At 37.0% G+C, this 24,659-nt stretch overlaps 1 protein-coding gene and 1 long non-coding RNA gene across 11 annotated transcripts; one reads left to right on the forward strand and one right to left on the reverse strand.

The window, feature by feature from the left end:
- Positions 1 to 11,227: 11,227 nt before the first annotated feature.
- On the reverse strand, positions 11,228 to 15,203 carry LOC104229104 (uncharacterized). Of its 7 annotated transcripts, none has more exons than XR_011404331.1 (3): positions 15,031 to 15,203; positions 11,770 to 14,513; positions 11,228 to 11,682 (listed from the first exon to the last, which is right to left on the reverse strand). It is a non-coding gene; the product is annotated as an uncharacterized lncRNA (long non-coding RNA). The 7 variants fall into 7 exon arrangements; XR_011404329.1 differs by having other exon boundaries at positions 11,770 to 14,699; XR_011404332.1 differs by having other exon boundaries at positions 11,770 to 13,946; positions 14,378 to 15,203.
- A 1,376-nt stretch (positions 15,204 to 16,579) lies between these two features.
- LOC104229120 (uncharacterized) lies at positions 16,580 to 23,124 on the forward strand. 4 transcript variants are annotated; one of them, XM_009781707.2, is made up of 9 exons: positions 16,580 to 16,730; positions 18,379 to 18,539; positions 18,629 to 18,678; positions 18,782 to 18,851; positions 18,942 to 19,047; positions 19,872 to 19,938; positions 20,213 to 20,288; positions 21,895 to 22,193; positions 22,448 to 23,124. In XM_009781707.2, exons 2-9 carry the CDS (start codon positions 18,380 to 18,382, stop codon positions 22,529 to 22,531), a joined length of 912 nt encoding a protein of 303 aa, XP_009780009.1. In that variant the 5' UTR covers positions 16,580 to 16,730; position 18,379; the 3' UTR covers positions 22,532 to 23,124. The 4 variants fall into 4 exon arrangements, with proteins under 4 accessions (XP_009780009.1, XP_009780016.1, XP_009780025.1 ...); XM_009781714.2 differs by having other exon boundaries at positions 16,640 to 16,730; positions 18,322 to 18,539; XM_009781723.2 differs by lacking the exon at positions 16,580 to 16,730 and adding an exon at positions 16,793 to 16,877.
- The last annotated feature ends 1,535 nt before the right edge of the window (positions 23,125 to 24,659 follow it).

The raw sequence follows: 24,659 nt of genomic DNA on the forward strand, positions 1-24,659 counted from the left end.
AAAATCAAAGAAGAAAAAAGGTGTCCCAAGATTCGGATTAAATGGAAGGCGGATTGACTCCAGCATTTAATTAAGGTCCTGAACCCTGCCAGTCGCGCCTCACTCAGTATCCCAGAGATTAAACAGGTCACCACAACTCGCAAGCATCAAGATTCAGATCGGAGTCTGCAAGCAGAATCAGCTAAGACCCAAGATCAAGTCGTAAAAGAATCATAGATAGGAATCTTGTAACTAGTAGTTGACATACACACAAGTAGTTAGCTCAATTTCCAATTTCCATTTGGTTGTAATAAGGCAGTCAGTAACGTAGCAGTGACAACAGCAGCAGCAGTAGCAGCAAGCATTGCAATCCCATGGTAGTCCCAGCTACCAAAACCTCCCGAACTACATTGACCTGATTCCTGTTTAGCCCAGGATATGTAGGAAATCTTTGAAGCAAGATTCGGTCAGATCTTTCAAAAAATGCTTCATACGGAGTGGTCTATAGGCAAAAATCGCTCATACACGCTCACTTTATCTTTGCACGAAAACCCTTCGTGTTTCCGAACAAAGAGGGGCAGCTGTGAGCACGTGATTTTTGTTTTCGCACGACAATCGCTCCAAAAAGAAATAAAAAAATATAATTGGCCCTGCTGTACAATTTCGGATTTTCTGTGCGGCACCTTGTTGATTTATTTGTGACTTTGGCCCATTTTTATTTATTTACTTTATTAAAATAAAATTCAAAAATATATGTGTCCTGCATAATTCAAACCGTAATCCGGTCGTTAAATAGAAAATCATGAATAGGCATTTTCGTCCGTGATTTTATTTGGTTTGACTTTACCTGTTTTGAAATATTTTAGTGTGTGTGCAAATAATTGTATTGAGTGTGTATTTAATTTTAATTTGATTTTTTGGCTTAGTTTTGTTTTAAAATAAATAAGAAAAAGGAAATAAATAAATAAAAAAAATAATAAAAAAAAATAAAGAAAAGACCCCTTCCCTTCCGGACTTGGGCCAATTTTAACAAAATTGGCCCAAACAAACAGCCCAAGACCCAGGCCTGCCCGGTCCAGGCCACCTGATGCCCAGGACGTCCAAACGACGTCGTTTGAGTCGTGCCTGATCTGGGCCGTTGATCTCAGAGTGATCAACGGCCAAGATCAATTCCCCATAACCCATCAATAAACCCGACCCATCTTACCCGGACCGACCCCAACCCTTTACCCTTGAAACGACACCGTTCCACTTAAGCTATCAGATCCAGACCGTAGATCTAGATTGATCTAACGGTCGAGATCAATCCACCCATTAACTATATAAGGCCATAATCCTACCCTGCCCCCCCTATCTGAACCCCAACCTTCGTCCCCAAACACATCCCCTTCAAACCCTAGAGCCGCCCTTGTATCCCCCACCATGAAAACCGGCGGCATGAACGCCGGTGACCTCGCCATGAACACCATAGAACCCCCTCACCACCCTGAACATAGACCTGTTAACCGTTTGGTTCGAATCACCCCCCAGGTCCTCGAATCTTCATTTGAAGATTCGAGTCAAAACTCGATCTACACCAAACAACCCCAGCTTCATACCAGACACTCCCCGGACCTTCCTCGTGACCAAACCATACTTGGTTTGGTCCGAATCTAACCAGGGAAGCACGAATATTAGATCTGAGTTTTGAAACCACAAGGTCCCTCGTCACTGGTTCAAACCGGTTCAAACCAAAGAGGTTAAGGTCTGATGGACTTTAATCAAAGTGTTTCTCATTTGAGAAACACTTCGATTAAAGCCCGTTCAGCCTTAAGAAAGTTGTCCGAGTCCGAGTTCGAGGTTTTGATTTTTCAAGATTTAAGGTGAGTTTCTTTCTCTTCTTTATTTGTTTTGGCCCATTTGATTGCGTTAAAGTCTGTTCATGCTTTGATTTTGTGTCTTTGAATTTTGTCAACTGTGCCCCGTCCATTTGCCTGAACTTCTGTTTGTTTGAATAAGTCTTTCCATTTGCTCTGATAATGTATATAAATGTTGTGCAAGTAGCGGATTTTCAAGTTTGGACTGACTAATGACTCCTCGAGTGTATTTCTGCTTAGTCAGTATAATTCGAACCATGTTTAAATGTCTGATTTTTGGCTACGATTGTGTATGTTAATGCTAATATAGTCGAGTCGACATGTGTCGTCAATTAGTTTTCAACTGTCTGAACAAAGTAAATCGATTTGCTTCTGATGAACATTTGCCTTGAGCCAATTAAGAACCAGTTTTTGCTTACTTATAGATTGTTTGAATTGATCAGTTAATGTAAAAAGGATTGTTTATGTTTAAATTCTGAATTGGAAGGCATGTGCACTCGTGCACAGCATGTGCATTGGTGCACCTCATGTGCCTTGTGCACAGCCTGTTTTTCTGCTTAAGAAGGCTTTTAAGTTTTAAACAATTTGACAGCATATGCTGTCAGACATATTCTACTGCCCATACCTTGCTTTAAGTTTAAAAAAGTATTAAACCTTTTAAAAGTAAGTCTGTCAGGGAATGTTGATGGAGGTTATATACTTAAATAACTAATTGGGATCTGAAAAGGTAAAAGACACATGGGAGGGGTACTGTGACATTTGGAAAACAGGCTGTTAAAAGAGATGGTGTTGAGGCTTATAAAAGGAGACAGAATTGGGCAGGAGAAGGAGGGCATTAGGAGATAGACATAAAAAAGGGGATAGAATCAGAGGAGAGGGAGGATCAGACCTGAAAAAGAAAATATACACACACAGTGGGGGGATTGGGAACCTTAAGAGCTGAAAAGGAAAAACAAAAACACAGATAGAGAGAGGTTAAGGGATAGAAGCTATACAACCAACAATCAGAAACTTTTTCCTCCTATCATTATTGGTTTTCAGTTGTTCAACTGGTTCAGATCAAATTCTGATCCTTATGAAATTCCAGTTGTGTCCTTTAGTCGAGTGTTTTCATTGGTTTACTACTGGTTTGGTCTGTCTGGAGTTCTGATTCTACTCCACTGGGTGTTGCTGTTATTTGGCTATCGATTTCTATTGGCCATAGTTGCATTTCTGCACTCGAGCCTGTTCTTGCTGCTGCTATTTTGCTCACTATTGTTGCTGCATTTCTGTCCTGCTGCTACTGCTATTCTGCTTCCTGCTGTTGCTGATTTCCCTATCTTCTTCCTCTTCTCTTTGGCATTTTCAGCTTGTTTCCAGGTACACATCTCAAGTCTCACATTGGTGTAGCTGAATGTAACATTGAAAAAGCATGCATAGAAAGATTTGAAGGAGTTATAATCACCCGTTTACTGACTGCATTTTCATAAATGTTGTTAAGTTTATGTAAATTGTAGTTTGTAGCTGATAGAGAATACATTATTAAGTTTGTACTTGTTGATTTGAACTGTGGTGTTCGATTCGTTTATTGGCATACAGAATGTGAATGGAACTCTTGGAATGTGAAATTATTTAATGTGATTGTTAAAAATTAAAATTCACTCCTTCAGCATGTATTGAATAAGTAAGGGCAAATGACTATTAAAATAATGTGGTTTTGAACTGCCCGGTCTTCGATTTCTTTAGGCCTTTACAGGATTAGTTTTTATCGGCAGTATTCTTCAATAAGGAATCCTATTAACCCTGTTTAAGCAAGTTAATCTAATTTTTGACCTAAAGATATTTGTTCGGATTAAGTGTCGTATTTCATCAGAATAAGCGGATTTTTCTCTGTCAAACTAAAGCAATTTTCCATTGAAAAGTAGTGTTTTCTCTACTTTGTAAATAGTTAATCAGGTATTGGTAAGGATCCGGATTAGGCAAAAGTATATAGTTAAATTAGCATGTATCTTTTCTTCTAGTTTAGAGACAAATGCATTAGAAATGTAGCCACTTTAGGACGTCCTCTCTAAAATAGAGATGAGCCTCGCCGAATAAAGATGCAAAATTGCGGGGCCCTCAATAAATAACCATGATAATTATCTAGAATTCAGGATAGGCCATTTAATAAATTTCATGGCCTTCTACAAAATAATAACGCGTTAGACTCTTTAGGCGCGGCTTAATTAAATCATATTCTTAAATTCGGGTGCACATTGATGTGACCCAAATCCGAATCTCAACGGAGTCAAAATGTGTCGACGACCACGGGTGCATTGATTGTGACGTGGTTCGAGATGCATTTTCACGACGTTGCAATTCTATAAAAATAAATGATAATAATAAAAGCGGTTTAAACTTAATAAAAGCACATAAGTCACAACATGTATTTAAATCAGATATTTAGCCATTATAACAATTTAAGCGACCGTGCTAGAACCACGGGATTCGAGGGTGCCTAACACCTTCCCTCGGGTCAACAGAATTCCTTACTTAGAATTTCTGGTTCGCAGACTTCATTTGGAAAAGTCGAAAATTTCCTCGATTTGGGATTCAAGATAAACCGGTGACTTGGGACACCAAAAGCCAAACCTTTCCCAAGTGGCGACTCTGAATTAAATAAATAATCTCATTTCGAATATTGTCACTTAAATTGGAAAAACTCCACCCGCGTATCTAACCCTTCGGGGCGGGGCGCGCAAAAAGGAGGTGTGACAAAAATTATATACCATTATTATTTTTCTTATTGTAGCACCTCGAATTCTTTTGTATTACGAATTTCAAGCTCATTTAGAGTCTAATGGATATTTAAAATTTCGTTTTGCAATCCAAATATTGCTCAATGATAAAATTATACTATGAAAGAGTAGAAAATATTTGTACAATAATTTAAAGGTGTATGAGTGCATATAAGTATGTAAAAATACTTAAAGATATCAACATTAAAAGGTTGGAAAAAATTGAAGGAATTTATGATGCATCCGAGTTTATTCATGCTGTAGCGGCTGAATTTTATGAAGGAAAAAAGGCCATTTGGACAGAATACTTGCCCAAGGCTATCGCTGTAGTGCTAGGTTTTATCACTTCAGCCGTGAGTCGAAATATGAAACTTTAGTTTTCTAGGCCTGGCGCTACAACCGTGATTCTTGGGGCCACAATAATGTTCTTGTTTTATAAATAAAGAAGAAGCAACAACATAGAAAAAGCAGCAATCCACAGCAAAGAAGAAGCATCAATAGAGAAGAAAACGTATATGAAGTTACCAATATTGGGTATTAGTTAATTATTTTTAAAATTGGATACATATTAAATGACAGACTAAATAGGACGTCTCGTGAAATTTTTACCAACGTGTGTAATTTTTCTATTAAAAAAAAGGAAATTTTACATATTATAGCTAAATAATGCACCATATTTATTATAAACCAAAACACTTTAAAAATATTATGATTTATAGCTATTTTTTGTATTTTATAGCAAAATACAAATTTAACGTGTATTCTACTGTTAAGGCGTAAAAAATGCCATTTTGTATTTATCCGACAATCCCTCTTTCACTCTCTAACTCCATGATTTCTCTTGCTTTCTCTCTGTTAGTACAAATATGAATCCTTCAACAAGCGCACGCATTTCTCTCCACGTTTTCAAGCACGATTTTGTTCTGGCACAAATATTTCTTTATCAAGATCGAGCACTTGGTGGTGGACTCGACTGGGTTTTCTGAGCAGTGGAATCATAATCATAAGTGTCTCTTATTGTGCGCTTGTTGCCTTCTGCCGTCCTTTCGTTTTTAGTTCACTCGTGGTTTGTTTTTCAGCTGAAAAGCGTGCACCCTCTCATGTCTTCGACATTGAAGATTGGGTGGCTCGCGTGTTGCCTCATGTGGTAGGGATTCGTGATTGGTCGGCTTTCTACAAGAGTTTTGGACCTAAGGTTCCGTCTGGTAAATGTTTTTGCTGCAGCTTTCTGTTGTTTACCATTTCCTGTTAATGCGACCTCCTCTGGTGCTAGATCGGCGAATTTCTAAGAAGAGGGCTCCGGTGCCGGCGTTTCACCAAGCTATTGCATCGGCTGGGATGCAGTTTGCTTTGACCGAATCCGTTCGTGGAGGTCGTACTCAAACTCCATCGACGAGGGATTCCGCCCCTCAGACTGTTATGCGGGATGAGATCTCTTCCCGGCCAGTCTATCATTTTGTAGACGATTCGTCTAATGGAGAGGATTCGCCTTCGAGAAAAATGCGAAGGGTGGAGCTTGGGAAGGCCGTTGTCACTAGTATTGAATCGGAGGAACTCATTGCTCCGGAAGCAGCACCTGCACTTGCACCAGATGTAAGTGCCATTGTTATGGTGGATGCCGTAATGAAGAGGAGGTTTTCTAGGGCCGAGGAGGTACATGAAGGCGGGAGCCTGTAAGGACCGTGGAAGGTGGAGCGTCGTCGGTGGCCGGGGGAGATGGAACGGTACCTGTGAAGGACGACGGTTCTGGTTCGAACATCGACCCTGAAGAAATGTGGGCCTTCTTGGAGAGGAACACTCGCATGGAGGTAAGGACGCAGGGGCCCAACCTCCACGTAATCATCCCCATGGATTATGACCTTTTGGGTAACTCGGAATGGGCGGTGCCGTCCTTTGCCCCTTGTGTGCGGCTTCTGAGAACACGGCGCTACAGGCGATGACCGATGCTAAGTTATCGCTGAGTATATCTGGCATGGCCCTACGAGTAATTACTTTTTATTGTTAGGATATGTTTCTTACATGTAATCCGCTTATACTAACTCTTTTTATTGCATATCAGACTCTTATCATGGGGATTGAGCGTGAATGGAGGGAAGGGCGGAGGACGGCCCTCGTTAAAAAGGTGACTTACAAGTATAAGGAATACCATACTAACACCGAACGTTGGCCGATGTTTTTACCCAGGATAAGAGTGGAGGCATACCGCTTTCGTTTCGCTGAGTCCCTGTGTGCAGCCTGGATGTCCCTTCCGTATGTCGAGGGGATGGTGGAACAGTTGTTCTGACGTAAGGTTGATGTCTATCTCGGTTGAGGTGTGGGCCTGGTTGATCTCTTCGACTGTCGTTACGATGATCTTTCATTGGCTCTGACTGGATCGTCGTCAAGCGTTGGGTTGGGACGTTAAGGTCGTCATCGTCTGCTCGCACCTTGGCGCAGTAGGCGTTATGAATTTCTTCCCAAGTGGTGGGAGGGTATTTCAAAAGTCTGCTTACCAATTTCCTGGTCGCCCTCGACCCATTCCTCTTCAACCCGTTTTGGAAGGCTGCTATTGTCACACCTTTTTTTTCTACCACCCCGGAAGGGGTATAAGGGAGTTTTTTTCAATTTAAGTGACAATCGAAACAGGATTTATTTATTTATTCAGAGTCGCCACTTGGGATAATTTATGGTGTCCCAAGTCACCGGTTTAGAATCCCGAATCGAGAAAAATTTGACTCTAATTATGGTCCGCGAACACAGAAATCCGGGTAAGGAATTTTGTTAACCCGAGAGAAGGTGTTAGGCATTCCTGGATTTTGTGATTTTAGCACGATCACTCAACTATTATTATTGGCCTAATTATCTAATTTTTACACGTTTTAAACTTATTGTACATTTTTTAACTTTTTAACCGCTTTCAATATTTCGGGAAAACTTCAAGGTTATTTAAAACATATCGTAAGCCACGCTACATGAAATGCACTCGTGGTTCACGACACATTCTATTTAACCTTGTTGGAAATTAGAATCGGGTCACATGAAATGTACACCCGAATTTTAGCAATTATAAATCACAACTACATCACGGGAACCGTACTCGTAACCATGATAATTGATGTAGCGTGCCTAAAGCAACTACGGAAATTCATTTTTTAATATCTAAGTTACAATATTTGTGAGGGCCATGGATGATCTAATTTATGGATGACACACCTCAAACCTTTTTCTTTTTAAAGAGAATGTATTTAACTATAGCAACTACAAATGTTAGCTCTTAATCTTATTTATGAGGGCCATGAGTTATGAGTCTTGTTTGGTATGACACACCTCAATTTATTTTAAAAAATTTGTACTTAATTAAAGCAATCTACGGATGTTCATGATTTTCCTAAAACTAATTATGATATTATTGCGAGGCCAAGAATTAGGGATTTAAAATTGTGGAACAACAGTATTCGGCCACTATATTGCAAAGAATCACATTTGGAATTGTATACTACGGCCTCGCCGCATTTTGAGATGAAATTTTGGAATCACTACAAATATGCAGCACTCCAGAATCAAAGCTCCCTTGAATTTCTTATTTGTGTATGTTATTGACTGTCATTGTTCAATTTATTAATATTTAATGGGCTGACAAAAATGAAACTTATATTTCAAGATTCTTGGCAGTAATCAAACCAACAAGAAAACTTGGCAACAAATTTTTTAAAATGAACCATTAACTCAAGCAATCCAAATCCAAAACCTAAAACGGCCCAATCATCTCATCTAAAAGCCGATATGGTAAGACAACCCATTATTAATCTTGCAAGTTCTGGTTTACATCAAAGATTATAAACGTTTACTCAATTCTAAGCCAATCTAATTTGAAACAAAACTATATCAATTAAATTATTTATCATCACAAGCTAAAGATCTCAAACTAAGAACAATTTACCACATATAAATTAAAATGGAAACAAGCAATATAAAAGTCAGCACATTAAACAGAACAAAAATATGCGCAAACTAAAGATTTAGAGTAGAAATGAACCTTAAATAAAACAATTTTAGATCTGTAATTATATGAGAAACTCGTGCAAAGGAATACAACGTCAACAAACTCACCCGAACCTCGACTCGAATCAGAACCTTGCGACGAACTCAACTCGAAAAATGGGGACAGTTTTGAGGTGACAATTTTCAAAGATGGGTGTTGGAAGGAAGTTCTCAGTAGGTTTTTATGTGTTGTGGTTATTGGTGTTGGAGAGGGTGAAGAAGAAAGCAGCGGCGAAGGGTGGTCGTTGGGTTGGTCGCCGGTGGTTCAAACCATGGCCGCTGGTTTACCAGATTCCAACGGAGGTGGGGCTGTGGTCGTTTAGACAGAACAGCGTCGCTGGTTGTTGCGTTTTGGTTGAAGAAGACGATGAATCTTGGCAGCTATGGAGGATGGTTGGCGGAGGGGTGTTCGGCGTTGTGGTGGTGCGTGGAAACAACTGAAGCGGCTGGTTCTTCCTCCTTTCTCTAGGGTTTTTTTTGTGTTCTTCTTCATGAAGAAGAAATGTGGTAATGAGTCCTTTTTTGTGAGGGTTCTGGTGTGCTCTTGTTGAAGAAGAAGAGAACTGATGGGGTCATTTGGGGTGGGGTGTGAAGAAGACGATCTTCCATGGGGGGGGGGGGTCATTTTTGTCTGCTGAAAACGGTGGATCAGATTTGCCCCTAAGTCTAGGATTTGTTTTTTTCTGTATTTTTCAGCTCCTTTTTTCAGATTTTAGGCGTTTTAGGTTAGTTTCCTTTAATAGGTTTAGGGTTTTAGGGTTATATTTAGGTTAAGGGATATGGGCCTAAGAATTATGGGTTAGGTCCAAATATTAGGCTTAAAAGTGGGTCGTTTAAGTCCAAATTTTATTCTTTCCTCGCGAACGAGACTAAAAATACGATCTCATTTATTAATTAATCCTACTTAAGTAAAAGAATTATTAAAATAAGACTGACCGTTAAAACAAAACTATTTTTGGCATTTTTCAAGATTAAAAATGACTACAAAACGTTAATGAAACTATTTTTTTGTAATTTTTATTTTCTTGTAATAAAATAAAGTAAAAGACTCAAAATTAGTTGAAATAACGATATTAGGCCTAAATTAAATATTACATGCTAAAATATAAAAAATCTTGGGGAGGGTCAAAAATCACATGTCTACAGCTGCCCCTCTTTGACTGGAAACGCGAAGAGTTTTCAGACAAAGAATGACTAGACAGGTTTTTTGTCCCGACCCTTATTTAAGGAGACCAAAAACTAAGAGGAAGGAGAATGTGATCGAGCCCTGGTATCTGAGCTGCCTACATATCCTTGGCTATAAAGGAATCATGCCACGTGTAGTTCAGAAGTGAGTGAGATGATGGAGTATACCGAGGTGGAGAGCCGGTCGAGGTGTCGTTCCGCCGAGGTTCCGGTCTGCGATCTTGTTATTACATCAAAATGAAAAAGACTAACTAAACCTGTCAACTATGAATTACAAAATTCATATCTATAAGTCTTCTGAAGTTTGATCTTGAGTCTTGAATGGTTCTTCATGCAGACTTTGGATTTGAACCTTGACGCTTGCTAGTTGCAGGTGCTAGTTCATTCTTCTTCAGCTTTTCGGATCAAAACCGGACATACCATGCTTGTGACTCCAGTCATGTCTTGGGCAACCCACATCTTTCATCAACTTCTGCATTTGGATTCACTTCTTGCCTTTCTCTCTTTTTTTATTCTGGATTGTGACTAACTTTTGTTGATCATCTCTGACTGTTGACTCGCATTCTTGCCGCGAGCTTCTTTTGTTGCTGACTTGAATTGCATTCTGAAGTGAATTTCCTTATTCTCTAGGTGGAGCCTGATTGCCAACATTTGAACTGCATTCCCTTGCTCTCCAGGTGGGCGCCTGATTACCAAAACTTGAATTGTATTCCCTTTGTTACTTTAAATTGTTTTCCCTTGAAACCTGTGCTATCTTCCTTTGAAACTTGAATTTATTTCCTTGTACTCCAGGTGGTTGCCTGATTGCCAAAACTTTAACTGTATTCCCTTGCTCTCCAGGTGGACGCCTGATTGCCAAAACTTGAACTGTACTCCCTTGCTATCCAGGAGGGCGCCTGATCGCCAAAACTTGAAATGTATTCCCTTGCTCTCCAGGTGAGCTCCTGGTTGCCACAACTTGAATTGTATTCCCTTGCTCTCCAGGTGGGCGCCTGATTGCCAAAACTTTAACTGTATTGGGACTGGAGTTATTTAAAAAGTGGGTATAAGTTCAAAGTTTTAAAAAAAATGAGTATATGTTAAATGGAGGCGACCAAATAGGGCGTCCCGTGCAATTTTTACACTATTAGCTCGGTGAAGAGATCTTGTGAGAATTTCAAATTGTAGGCCTTTTCTACACGAAATATGGGCTGTGATATAAATTTAATATGTAAACAAAATATGTTACCAAAGCGCAAGATAGAAATTGTTTTAATAGTTAAAAAAAAAAAGACTTCTATTTAATATTCACTCCATTTTAATTTATGTGAACATATTTCCTTTTTAGTTTGTGTAAAAAAAAAATGATCCCTTTCCTTATTTAGAAATAATTTAAATTTATGAATGATTTATAGCCACACAAAATATATGTGCCTCATTTTGCGCCACAAATTTAAAAGTTTTCTCTCTTTTCTTAAACTCCGTGCTCAATCAAATGGATTCACATAGGGAGTATTACATTTGAAAGCCTATTACACAAGAACAACCAAACACAAACACATCATCAACTATCTAAACAACTTCAATAGAAAGATCTATTGAATCATTAATAGTCTCTTGACCACTAATCTATAAGAACCAAGAATATTCATTTAAAAATAAAGAACTCTTTTCATGGTCATGGCAGAGAACTAGTAGGGAAGCATGGCACCAACAATCAAACCAGTGAAGACCTTGGGGTTCAAGATATCGATGGTTGAAGTTGCAGCCCGACTCTCAAAAGCACCAAACAGGGCCAGAGACACAAGTGCAACCCCATTTACTCTCCAGGATCCCTTACCTGAAACGTGTAGTCTTAAATAGCTACCGTCCTACAAATAGTCCTCGGCGAAGGTCAACCTTATGCACTGCCAAAAAGAGAAAAATCATCACCATTAATGGAAGGAAAAAAAGGCAACAGAGTAAAAGACATCCCACATAGTTTGATAGCTTACCATCGTGAGCAGGGACCCATATAAAATGGCGCCATCGAAACTTTAGTTAATGGCCTGTGAGACGAAATATCTTCTCCCCGGAAACGAGAGACTTTTAGTCTGACAGAAGAGGGGTTCTTAATATATTCGAAAGCACAAACATTACCTACTTTTAGGTGATTTTCTTCGTCCAACCACTTGTAAAAAAGGCATATTGCTGTCCAAATTTGCATTTTACTGACCAAGAACCCTTGCCTCGCATAGTTTTGAAAATCTATCGTTCTGCCAATACTTTCTGGCAAAGGCCAAATTTAAGGACTACCAGAAAGAGAAACATTACTAAAAAAATCACAGAGTATAAGAATGGCAACAGACTCACCTAACCAACTTGTTTTCCTGTTCATAACAACGCCTTACAACGACGTCATTTTGAAATTGTATTTTTTTCTTGAATGGCTTGGTAAAAGTTCAACATCTATTTAATTTAACAAGTTATCTGCTATAATAGAGTTCACAATTTTGTTGAATTTTACAAACAATATTTTAATAAAGATTTATTTAATACATTAAACAATTTAGCAAATATAAATTGCTTGCTTGTGTAACAAAAGAGTTATAAACTAACTAAACAACAAATGAGTTAAATACTAAAATAAATTGTCAATTGAAAAAGAAAAAGTCAACTAAACAGTAATAATGAAATGGCTTAATAAAATATGCTAAGAGTCAGGAATATGAATCAATAATACTCCATCCAAATTCCCATTTGAAAGTAGAAAAATGGCTTACTGAGATGTCATTTGAATAGCAAACCTCCAACAAGAGAGAATGCTATCGATCAGATCCAAACCATCAAGTAATAAAAATAAGTGCCACTTAATAAACTGGAAGGATAAGTGGCTGCCAAATCATGCCTTAATCATTGCCGGACCACTTAACATAGGTGAAGACGATCATACACTTTCAAATTACATTAACTGCAACATCAAAATTCACGTCTAACTATACCAACAAAGCCGAATTGTCCATTTACCGATAGTAGTCACTGTATGGCACATTCTTTACCTATCTTTTTTATGTTTAATACTTCATTTTCCTCTTAGAATAATCTATTATTATCTCTACTGTGGTTCTGTTCTCAATTTATTTGCCAATATGTCTTCAGCCTGTTCAATATCCCTGCACCTCAGCCTATGTTTCCTTCTATAGTTATTGTGACCTTTTAACAAATAACATGCACATTGAACGACTGCTTTGCGAACAACTCCTAGAGAAAATATTAACATGCAATTGTCTGGCATATAGCAAAAGTATCTTTCTTTTTTTGGATACTCTATCTGAAGAGTAAATTAAACTTGAAACACTAAGCAGCTATGGGAAGTACATTCTCCATTTTTTAATTTCACGGTGGGCACATATAATGGAATTGTCTTTCACCTTCATATCATTGAGATGGTTAAAAGGAAGTACATTCTCTATTTCTTTTTCAAAATTTTGCAGTGGGAACATATATCGGTAACTGTATTTGACCTTCATATCACTGAGATGGTTACAAGCCAGGCTTACAGTGAGAGATGAACATAAAAACAGCGAAATCCTTGCGGATTAGCATAAATTTTATGATATTAAAATGTTTATTCGACAAAGTTTTGACCTTCAAACAGTAAAAAATAATATGAAATAAAGAGGAACAAGACAGAGATCTTGATGTCCCAAGCTGAATCTATACCTTCCTGTCTTTGCCCATCCAAAATTTGAGTTGGTTTTCAAGACTTCGCACACAAGTTGAAGAAACCAATAAAATATTTGGAGCAACTTGTAAACTTATCTGTACTTCTATTTCTCTGGTCTATCCCACAGAACCAAAAAAACAATAACAGAACCCTACAGGTTCTCCTTTTTATAAAGAGATTTTGCATCTTCCTTTCATCTCTATACTCATAAAAATAGTCCACCTCAAAAAACATAGTATAATGGTATGTCTAAGAAATTACTAACACCAGTAATATAAACATTTCAATAACAAAAAAGTTTAATTATTAAAATTTTCTACTACAAACAAAACATCTATAGTGGAGGCAATAGATATTATACTCATAAAAGATCATGTGTACCTCGAGTTTTCTGGAGCTAAACTTCCCAAAAGTATATTGCTGGCTTGAGTTCATTTCCCATAAAGCTGGCAAATCCTCTTCTGGCTGAGTACCGTAACAGTATTAACCTTCTTCTATTTTAATATCCATTTGGGTACGACAAAGAGCTCAATCACCAATCAGTATCTATTTTCAATATGATCCAGTATTAAGCAAGGAATATGATTCTTTTTCCTTTTTATTTATACGATCTAATTGGATCCATATCTTCTTTGAGACTTAAAACAACGAACAACAAAATCTTACTACTTCTTTTTTGGGGGCATTTCAATCCCATGGTCAATTGTACTAATAAAATGTTATAGCAAAAATAATTGTCATGACCCAGAATTCCCACCGTCGGGACCGTGATGGCGCCTAACATCACTCGCTAGGCAAGACAATGTTAGAGTTTTATTGACCATTTTCCTTTACATTTTATTGATTAAAATTTACAAGCTAGAACAAGTATAGTGCTCATAAAAGATCTTGCATACCTAGATTTTCTGCAGCTAGACTTAACCACGCCTCCCAAAAGTATAGTGCTCCTCTGAATTTAATTCCCATAGAGCTGGGAAGTTCTCTTCTGGCTGAGCACCACAACAGTCACACTTTCTTCCAAATTGCCCATATCTAATTGGAAATCTTCAGTTGGTCATACTAATATTTAATGATGTTAGTCACGTGTCTAATGACTATGATTGAACATCATAGTGAAAGCACCTCTCGACCTCCCAGAGCAGGCACAAAAAGAAAAACACAATCAATCTTCTTTTCAGCCGATGGAAACAAATCAAATTGCAAATGCAATAGGCACCACTGCAATTATTTTTGAATAATGATTAAAATCAAAGAAATTTGCAAATCTCTTTAAGAAACTATCATTCTTTTGACCATAAAAGGTCCTTACATGAAATTTGGAGAATTACATGTTGGTTAATGAAAACACATCATAAGCAAAAATGCTAACTTTCTGAAAGGCCCTAAATCACCAAAAGAGAGGGGGAAAAAAGTAAAATTACGCAATTTGCCTTAGTTTTTTTTGAAATTATGCCAATTTATATAATCAAAACCGGAGTAAAAAATATGGCATCTGAAACCCAAGAAGATACTCAAAGCTGAATAATTTCGGGACGAAAAAATAAATTACCGTCAAAATCGACTACAGTAGTTCAGTTGCACAATTTACCAGCCTCGATCGCTTCTTTTTTGAGTTTCCAGATAGCAGTCTGATATTTATCATAGTTGTCCGTCATCAGAGAAGTACATTTCTACCTGTGGCCAAGTTCCACCATGCTAATACTCGTTAAACGATTAGGCTGATCGACCACCGCCTAAGAACAAATTAAATTTACATAAATGGGCCTAAGTAATAATAAAACCTAAGGGCATAAATGTAATTGCACCTAGAAGGAGGATGACTTATTCTCGCCGGAAACTATAACTTAATTCATTACTATCTCTGTTTCGGACTCTATTTCTTTTTTTGTCCGTTCAAAAAAAAAATGTCCTCTTTCTAAATTTGATAATAATTTAGCTTAAATTTACAATTTTACCCTTAATGAGAAGCTTTTATAACCACACAAATACTCTGAACTCCTTTTTGACTTGTTTAGGACCACAAATACCGAAAATCTTTTTTTTTTCTTAAAGTCAGTGCCCGATCAAACAGATTCACATAAATCGAAACTGAGGCACTATTACACTGCTAAGTTTAGTTTAGAGACGACAATATAACAAAGCTGGGGGATTTGCATCTATACCCGCTTTGTGGGTCACGTTTTAACTTGTGTTCGCTTTGGAAAAAAAGACTGCAAGCGTACCCGCTTTTCGCGTAACTTTAGCATACGGGGCTGAAGTAGCAAAGGCAATCACACAAAACTTCAGCATTCTAGTAGACGGGCCTGAAGTAGCAAGTGTGCTAAACCAAGTGCGCTGAAGTTTTTGTTTGTAATTGCTGAACTTAAGCATAGTAGCTGATGTTTTGTTCTCTATTTGTTGAAGTTTTTGTTTGTAATTGCTGAACTTAAGCATAACAGCTGAAGTTTTGTTCTCTATTTGCTGAAATTTTTGTTTGTAATTGCATTAAATAAGCTGAAGTTTTTTGTCCTGGATTAATTGGTTTTGTCATTAAGTTTTTTCAAAAACTTCAGCAGAAGATGCTGAAATTATTTAGTTCATTTATAAAAACTTCAGCACTAAATAAGTTGAAGTTTTTTTTGTCATGGATAAGTTTTTTCAAAAACTTCAGCAGAGATGCTGAAGTTATTTAGTTCATTTGTAAAAATTTCAATACTATATAAGCTGAAATTTTTGAAAAAACTTTCTAACATACTAGCCAGATTGAAACACTAGTAACTCATGGTTCAATTTTCTTAACACAGGATTATTATGATGTCTGTACCCTACTAGTGCAGAAGCTATATTGTAAAAACAAATAAAGGATGAGCAACTCATAAAGGGAAAGACACAATACAGAAAGCAAAAAGAAGAAGAAAGAGAGAGCGAGAAGCTTCATAAAACCCTCGTCAACTTGATATACGAGTCATCAGGATTCAACATATATCTGTATTACTGTATATTCATAGCAGTACCAACAACAGTAGAAGAAAGAAGAAGAAGAAAATGAAGGAGGAGAAATGAGACTTAAGTTGTTCAAAAAGTGGGTACAAATTAAAACTTTATAAAAAAATGGGTATAAGTTAAATGAACAACAAAACAGCAGGCCGGTGCAATTTTTACAACAAAGCCGCACGCCACTACTGGGCTCAGCTAAACATAGTTAGGTCTACTCACTCCACTCGCCACCATTCCCTGCCCCTCCTTGCGCAACCCAGCATAGTGTCTTGGGTACGCCTTCCTTTTTTGTGATTCTTTTTCTATTTCTTTTCCCCTTTTTGTTTCCTATGTTTGTTGGTTTATTCTCCCATTTGTCGAAAGTTTTGTTTTCTTTCTGAAGGATGCTTCTTCTTTTTTTGGGCTTCAGAAGTTAATTATGTATGTATACATTCGCTTAAATTTTCAAAATTTTTGCTGAAATTGATTTGCTTTCCCTGTATTTCCATTACTTTCTATGTACCTTTCAGCCTCTCTCTGTTTCTTCTCCACTCTATTATTCTTTTTCTCTCATTATTATTAGTACTTTGTTTCTATAATTTTTAGTTTATTGTCCCATTATTCCGAAATTTTTATCTTTCTCGCCAAAAGTGGTGCTGTTTTTTTCTTTTTTGCTGCTGCAGAAGTCAAGTATATATGTGTATTTGCTGAAATCTTCGAACTTTATAATGAAAATTCATATGCTTTAGCCCTATGTTGCCATTGCTTTATGCACCTGCCAATCAATTTATGTGTATTTGCTGAAATCGAACCTTTTAATGGAAATTCTTATGCTTTAGCCCTATGTTGCCATTGCTTTATGCACCTGCCAATCAATAAACTTTTTCCCAATTCCCAACTACAAGAGGCGCCTATATGAACGATTTATATTATTTACGGAAAGGCTTCTCTTTTGTCTGTGCTTGAATCGCCTATACATATCAGGCGCCTGTAGAAGTTAAGTCTGCCAACTTGATAAGTGTGTTTGATTACGTTAGTTGGAAAATACATAGTCTTCTTTTTAAAGTATTTTTCGTCTGAAAATTAATAAGCATGTGCCATAAACTGCATGTATCTTAGCCTAGCAACTCAGAAATGAATTTGGACACGTATCTAAGGTTGGACCTGAAAGATGAATGTCCTGAATTTTAAGAAGACTAAAAGGGAACATGATTACAATCCGACGTAGAATGAGGAAATATTTTGTGTTACTGATGTTTATGTATAATATGGCTATATGAATATATCTATCGGGTCCAATTATATCGTTTTTGTTACTAAAATTGGATTAATCAATTGTTTCTGTTATGGCAGGATAATGATCTAATGATTCTTGTCATTGGCATGAAAGATCTCTTTTATTATTTTGCCATTAATAGCCTGTTAATATCTTATACATCCATATATTTCAAACTTCAAATTTGTCAAGAATATATATGTATTTATTGTGTTACTAAATGTGTAATTATTGTATGACGTGGCTTGGGTTTTAGTTATTTTAGATTAAGCTCTGAATCTGATAGCCGAAATAGCCCCAAACAAATAATTGTCCATCGAGTTGTAAAAGGGATTACTAAGTTGTGTAACCTTTTTTTCCCTTGATTTTCCTATGGGGAAACCAGAAAAAAAAATCAACTGCAGGCAACATAAGAATTAATATAAATTCGCGTGGTTGGTTTGAGGATTTTGCATTACTTCCTCTTTCCCATTTTGTTTATAATTGATGATTTCTGCATGTCTTTCTTGTTTTATTTTAATTTTTGAAGTTCAAAAGGAGTGTTCTCACTGAATAGAAGGATACTAGGGTTATACATTTTCTTTGAATTTGTGATTTTCTTGCATTCAGATGGTTGGATAATCACTGGTTGGTAAGATTGATTGCAAAGACATCTGATTTCTACAGAATGGCTGCTGTCAATGGCTCAAGTGACTTGTCTTCAGAGATGGAGGTGGATGCATTTAGACGCCTCTTCCCTTTGCGCTATCATGAGTATCATCTTCTTAAATCTGTCCGACCTGATGCCCGAAAGCTTGGAAGTGCTAGAGATACAACACTTGCACTTGGTTTGACTAATCATCATTTCAACTGATCAGTTTAATTATATTTTTTTTTTCAGGAGTTGTCCAAACTTAAATCTGTAGTTTCACTGCAGGTGCCGTTGCCTCTGCTGATGGATCAGCACTAGCAAAGATTGGATCCACTGTAAGTGTATCCTTTGTATCATTGGCTTCTTAGTCGCTCTATAGGAGCTTCCATTTTTCCACTCAAAATGCTTCTAAGTTGATTGGTTATCTTGCAATCGCAGACAATGCTGGCTGCCATCAAAATGGAAGTCATGACACCGACAGTGGAATGTCCAGATGAGGGATCCATAGGTATAAAAAAAACCTCTCATTTCTCAGCTCTTATTATTCTTTTACCCATATATTTTCTTGATATAGATACGATTTATATTGTGAATACAGCTATCGAATTTCACATGCCTCCCATTTGTTCTCCCCTGGTTCGGCCTGGTAGGCCTGCAGAGGCAGCAGAAGTAATTTCGAAGCAGCTGTCAGACACTATCTTCAGGTATATAATAATAGCTTGCAGATGCCCAAAATGTGGAGTCTAATATTCGTCATCATCTAATTCTTTTGTGTTAGGTTTTTTATAATGACCATGCCATATGGTAGTTACTGCTTTGTTTTTACAATTCTCCGAACCTCTGATAATCTAATACAGCAACATAGGTTATATTTTAAGGTCCAACTAAACAATTAATGATCTCGCAGCAAACATAACAAACTAAATGGGAAAAATACTCCTGCTTCAGGCATCTTGTCCGTGTTTCTTTCTAATCTTGGTTGGGCGATACTACTTATTGATAAATAAATAGTAGCTATTGTTACCTGAAGAATTTTCTGAAAGAAATTTACGTCACAAGAGTGAAGGTTTCTTATCTCTGGCAACTACTACGGTATTGCCAGATAACCAGAAGCAGTCTCTGGAGAACTTTACGTTACAATAGGGGAATTCTTCTTCTGATTCCTCCTATGAGAATTTTGGAACATAATCACCGTTCGATCAACCATGCCAATCCCACATTAGTTGGTGGTCGGCCGTATGAATGATCTGAATCCATTCGCTCTGTTTGGAACTTAATCATAACTGTTAATACTTCTCTGATGAAAATATTTATGCCAAGAAGTATCTCTGATGTTGAGGAAGTCTCTAAATTTTCTATTGTTTTTCTAAAGGTAGAACTAGACGTAAGAGAGAGATGCTTTGATTGTTAGCTTCATATTGTAGCTCTGCTCTTGCTCTTGTTTTATCTTTTTAATATTTGTGTTTTCTTCACTTTCTGATGAGTATTCCTGTACAATCTCCTCAATAAGCAATTCAAATGTTTGCAGTTCTGGCATGATTGACTTAAAAGAGTTGTGCTTGGTTGGAGGAAAAGCTGCATGGATGGCTTACCTGGTAACAAATCTGAAGATCTTTCTTGTGTTCTTGCATTTTTCTCATGTTCTGTAGAAAAAGGAAAAGTTTGTCCCATAATTGTAAGTTAATTGGAGAGTAACTCCGCTGTGATGTCTCTCAGCATGTAGATTTGGACTATACGGTTGTTAGTTATTCATCTTTGGTCTTCAAATCTTCCCCACCTTAATATTTCTTCATTTTATGCTAATAACTATGCGTTTAGATTGTATGCCAAATTGTTGATATTTATTCCTAGGGCACATAATATTTACAGGACATATACTGTTTGGATGCTGATGGTGCCCTGTTTGATGCTGCATTACTATCTGCAGTTGCTGCCTTTTCGCATTGTAAGTTTGCTATCACTTGGATTCTTTTTTAAAGTATTCCTATATGATTACTCGTCCAGTCAGAGACAACAATTTTGTATTTTGTATCCCGTTTTTGGTTTTGAGATTGGAAATGAACCACATGTTAAATGCACTATGGGAAATAAGATTATTTTAAATCAAAGGTTAAACAGGGTAAGAAAAGAAGATGGTTTCTGCGATAAAGGCAGAAAATACTTTATACTATCGACAGACAACGGCAAATCCAAGCTTCATCAAGAAGAAAGAACATGAAAAAAGAGGACCAGCTGTCCAGCACAAGTTATTAGAGCAATTATCAAGTATGGTAACGGAGCAAAGCTGTCCAATCTCTACAACAGTCTGGCCTGTGTATGTCATGTAATAAACCTTGAGGAAGGCCAGTCTTGAAGAGAATAAGAAGAAAGAGGACAAACTGTTCTTAGTTTTAGCAATATATCAAAAGAGCAATCGTTTCCACTTAGTTTCGGTTTGTTAGAGGAATACCATGCAATTAATTTAGGAAACCATTCGTGAGAAGAGATGAAGGGATGAAGAAGAATGCACGCGTTAGGTGAATTTCATGGAATGGTTCCCGATGTTTGAAATAGTTGATCAATTACAGTGCTCAGGACCATAGTGCTTCCATTTCCCTTATGCCTCAAGAAATTAAGCTCCAACATAGAAGAACACAAAATTTTCACTCCAAACAAGTTTCGAAGCACCTAATTAAGCTACCATCCTTCCTCATTTGATGACCCAGCGATCTCTGTTGTGTAAATTGTCTCTCCAAAATATTCTTCCTTTCCTTTGTAGAAGATAGCATATTTTTGGACACTCAATTCTATTCACTATACCTTGAGGGAAGACAATACAAATAGTACGGGTATACTAGAAAGATAAGAATGCATGAGTACAACTGCACTACGTTAAATGTGTTCGCAAGGTGTGATGGTGGACTGTCTTGATTGAATCTGGGTGTATTGTGTGTACATTCCTTAAGTGAACGGTGGGTGCTTTACCTCTTAATTGTTCAGTATTGTCCGCACTGGGCTATTTTCTAAATTGCTCAAACTCTTCAGTTTGATGCCGTACCCGTGTCAGCAGGACGTTGGTGTGGGTGTGGGATCTCTATCGGATTTGGTCAACCGATTTTGGGTACTTTGACCAAAATCGAGGGAGAAATTCGGGACATGCTATAATTTTTGAAATCAAAACAAAAGCTAGTGTGAATTTGAAGAAATGGCTTGTATATAGAAATTTCTATGTTATATACTCGGATTCTCTTATTGATCAATATTTTCTCGTTTCTCGGAGTGCCTTGTAAGTTTCCACATAATATCTCATTATTTAGACATTTTTGTAACTCTAGTTTTAGATATTTGAATTAATTTTAGTCGAATCTCCGCACCCGTATCCGTACCTGGATCCATACCCCCGAATCTTAAAATTTTGATCATGAAGGATCGGACCTCTAGATCCATACCTGCATCAGGCACCCGCACTCGGTCCGAGCAACTTAGGTTATTTATAGCTGTACGTGATTAATTTGGAAAAGTTGATTGCTATATGATCATGGGATTTTACATAGAAATTGGATTTCTTGCAGTGAACATTCCAGTTGTGTCTTTGAATGATGATGGGCGAATAGTTCTTGTGTCTGAGGACAATGTCAGAGGGAAATTGGAGAAGGAGCCTGTCAATAAAGAGAAAAGAAAACTGAAATTGAACTCTCCACCATTCTCCTTAACATGCATACTTCACAAGAACTACATCTTAGCAGATCCTACAGCAGAGGAAGAATCTATAATGGAAACAGTTGTAACTGTGGTATTGGATTCATATTACCAGCTTGTTTCACTTTATAAGCCAGGTGGACCAGTTCTTGCCCATACATCAGTTATCCAGGTTAGGTTGCGTCTTAATCCTTATGCTTGCCTAAACCCTTAAACAAAAGAAAAGTTCCATTACTTACTAACAAAGATTACATACCTGATCTGCATTAAGTTAGCAATTGATCTTGGAAACACTTTTTTACTTTCATTCCATGGTTCCTTATTGATCTGCATGATCTGAAATGGTTTCTAAGATATTCCTGTAAATATTAGTTCAAAGATGCTATCTTGACCACTTTTTACAAGAAATGCTCATTATGTCTTCAGGATTGTGTTGCGCTGGCAAGACGTAGAGTGAAAGAGCTTCAGAATGTATTGAATGAAGCTATTTCGGATATGGAGGTAGACTGAAGGAGGATTTCCTTGCACCATAGCATTCAACAGGCAGCTGGTTTTGACTTTAGGATTGCCTGCCTGTACTCAAATATTATATAATAGAGGTCACTTGGAACTTATCGAAAAAATGCATTAGAAAAGGTAGCTCTGGTAGCCCTGGCTGCAGGAATTTTGATTAGCCAATATTTAGTGGGGAATTGCTTATTAATTATTTGTTAATTCTCTTAGTTGTTTCATTTATATCATTTGGCTCAAGCGCGAGTTATAGCTATACCATTTCCCTGATCAAGTGATAATTCAGTCACCAGGTTTATGATGGCAACCATTTGGATCCAATGGTTAGAATTAGGCTTTGGGTTAGTTATGAAGTTAAAGTTTAACTACAAGTGCTGTTGTGGAGTAAAATTAGTTGTCATAGTGCATGGCTTGGTGTTGCGGAGTGCAGCTTTGATCTGTAAAGACTGGTTTGGGCAAAATTTCTGTTCATTATACCCAACCCCCCAACCCCCCCCCCCCGGACTCCTTTTTTTATTTTTAAATATTTGCACAGAACTTTGGTCTGATTTGGTTGATTCTGAAGAAATTAAAAGGTTGCTTAGTTTGATGAAGTTGCAGCCTGTGTTGTGGGTTAACATTCTCAACTATAACTAATTTTGCATTTATATTGTGAAATTTAAAGAAAGAATTATTGTCAGTTACATATCAATCAAAAAAAATTATTGTCAATTACAATAATTTCAGTGGACTATGTTACAGAATTGGCAAGAAAAAGAAAAGAAAGATTACAAAGTGACAGCTTCCAAGTCATTTCAGATTTTCATTTTACACTGCGTTAAAATTTGATTTGTTAATGGTGTAAATAATTGACCAGCTTCAAGAAGTTACCCATGTTATTGCCACATGCTTAATGTAAACATTTGCCAGTTAAAGTTTAAGTGATTCACCATAAGCAGATAGCTTGTTTGTATTCTTTCTTTTATTTTCTTTTCTTGTCATCTTGTCTATGTTGATTTAACTGGACCCATTAATATTCACATGAAAAAATATCAACTCCTTTTCACAGACACAAAAAGAACTACATTCAAAAAAGAAAAAAGCTTTTCAATCTCACTCTTCATGATCCACATGACACACTCCTAATTTCTCATTTTCCCATTTGGCCATTTCATTGCTCTAGGATCAAATCAGCCAATAAGAAACCAAGAAACTTCATCAAATTGATGGCCCCAACAGATAGCATATATAAGGCCGACGTGTACACGTTGGGCTAATACTGTTCTTTTACATTTTATTTCATCACTTTCTTTTGTATTTAACTATTATGTTAATGATTCTTCCAATCAGTTAATGAGGAGAATAGTGACATCGTAAGTTGTAACGATTAGTTTATATATAAAATATATCCTCCTGTTGCCAAGTGTTATTCTGTCTCTACACCAACTGAGAAAACCAATATTTTTCATAAATTTCCCTCTTCAAAATACAGTCTCTATCTCCATACATAAATATAAACTCGAAACCTTTGAATTCACTAGAGAAAGAAGAATAAGAGGACAGGGAAGTTGAATAATCTTTTACAAACACATTCTGTAGTATAGGACGTGCAAAATTTCATAACCACATTTTGATAAAGTTTTTTCTTTTTTTTTTTTCCCTCAGTTTGTGTGGATATTCTTTTTTGCATTCTCTCTGTGACATCAAGAAACAAGAGAGTGTGATTTTGTGATTTTCCCTATTATGGCTTCTTCTTTGGTTTCATTACCAATTAATTACATTACCAAAACCAAAAGTAGAACAACTTTCATCCATTTCTCAATAAACATTACTTTCTTCATACATTTCTTTCCAAGAAAATCAATCCAACTTACTCAAAATCATCCAAGAAATTCCGATGTGCTGCTATTGGCCATGGGATTATTCACACACACAACCCCAGAAGTTGGCAGAATTGTACCAGAAAATACTCAGGGCATTGTCACTGTCAAAGTAGTCTTTTTTTTGGAACCCCAAGGAAACCCGGAGCTGCTACAGCCTCTGTGTTGCGGAAGCCAAATGTATAGAGTGTGAATAAGTCACAACTACTATACCAAAAATTATGACAGCCACCAAATAATAAATAAGACAATAAAGCAATAATAAAGGG

Source organism: Nicotiana sylvestris, chromosome 12, assembly GCF_000393655.2.
Source record: "Nicotiana sylvestris chromosome 12, ASM39365v2, whole genome shotgun sequence".
Classification (NCBI taxonomy): domain Eukaryota; kingdom Viridiplantae; phylum Streptophyta; class Magnoliopsida; order Solanales; family Solanaceae; genus Nicotiana; species Nicotiana sylvestris.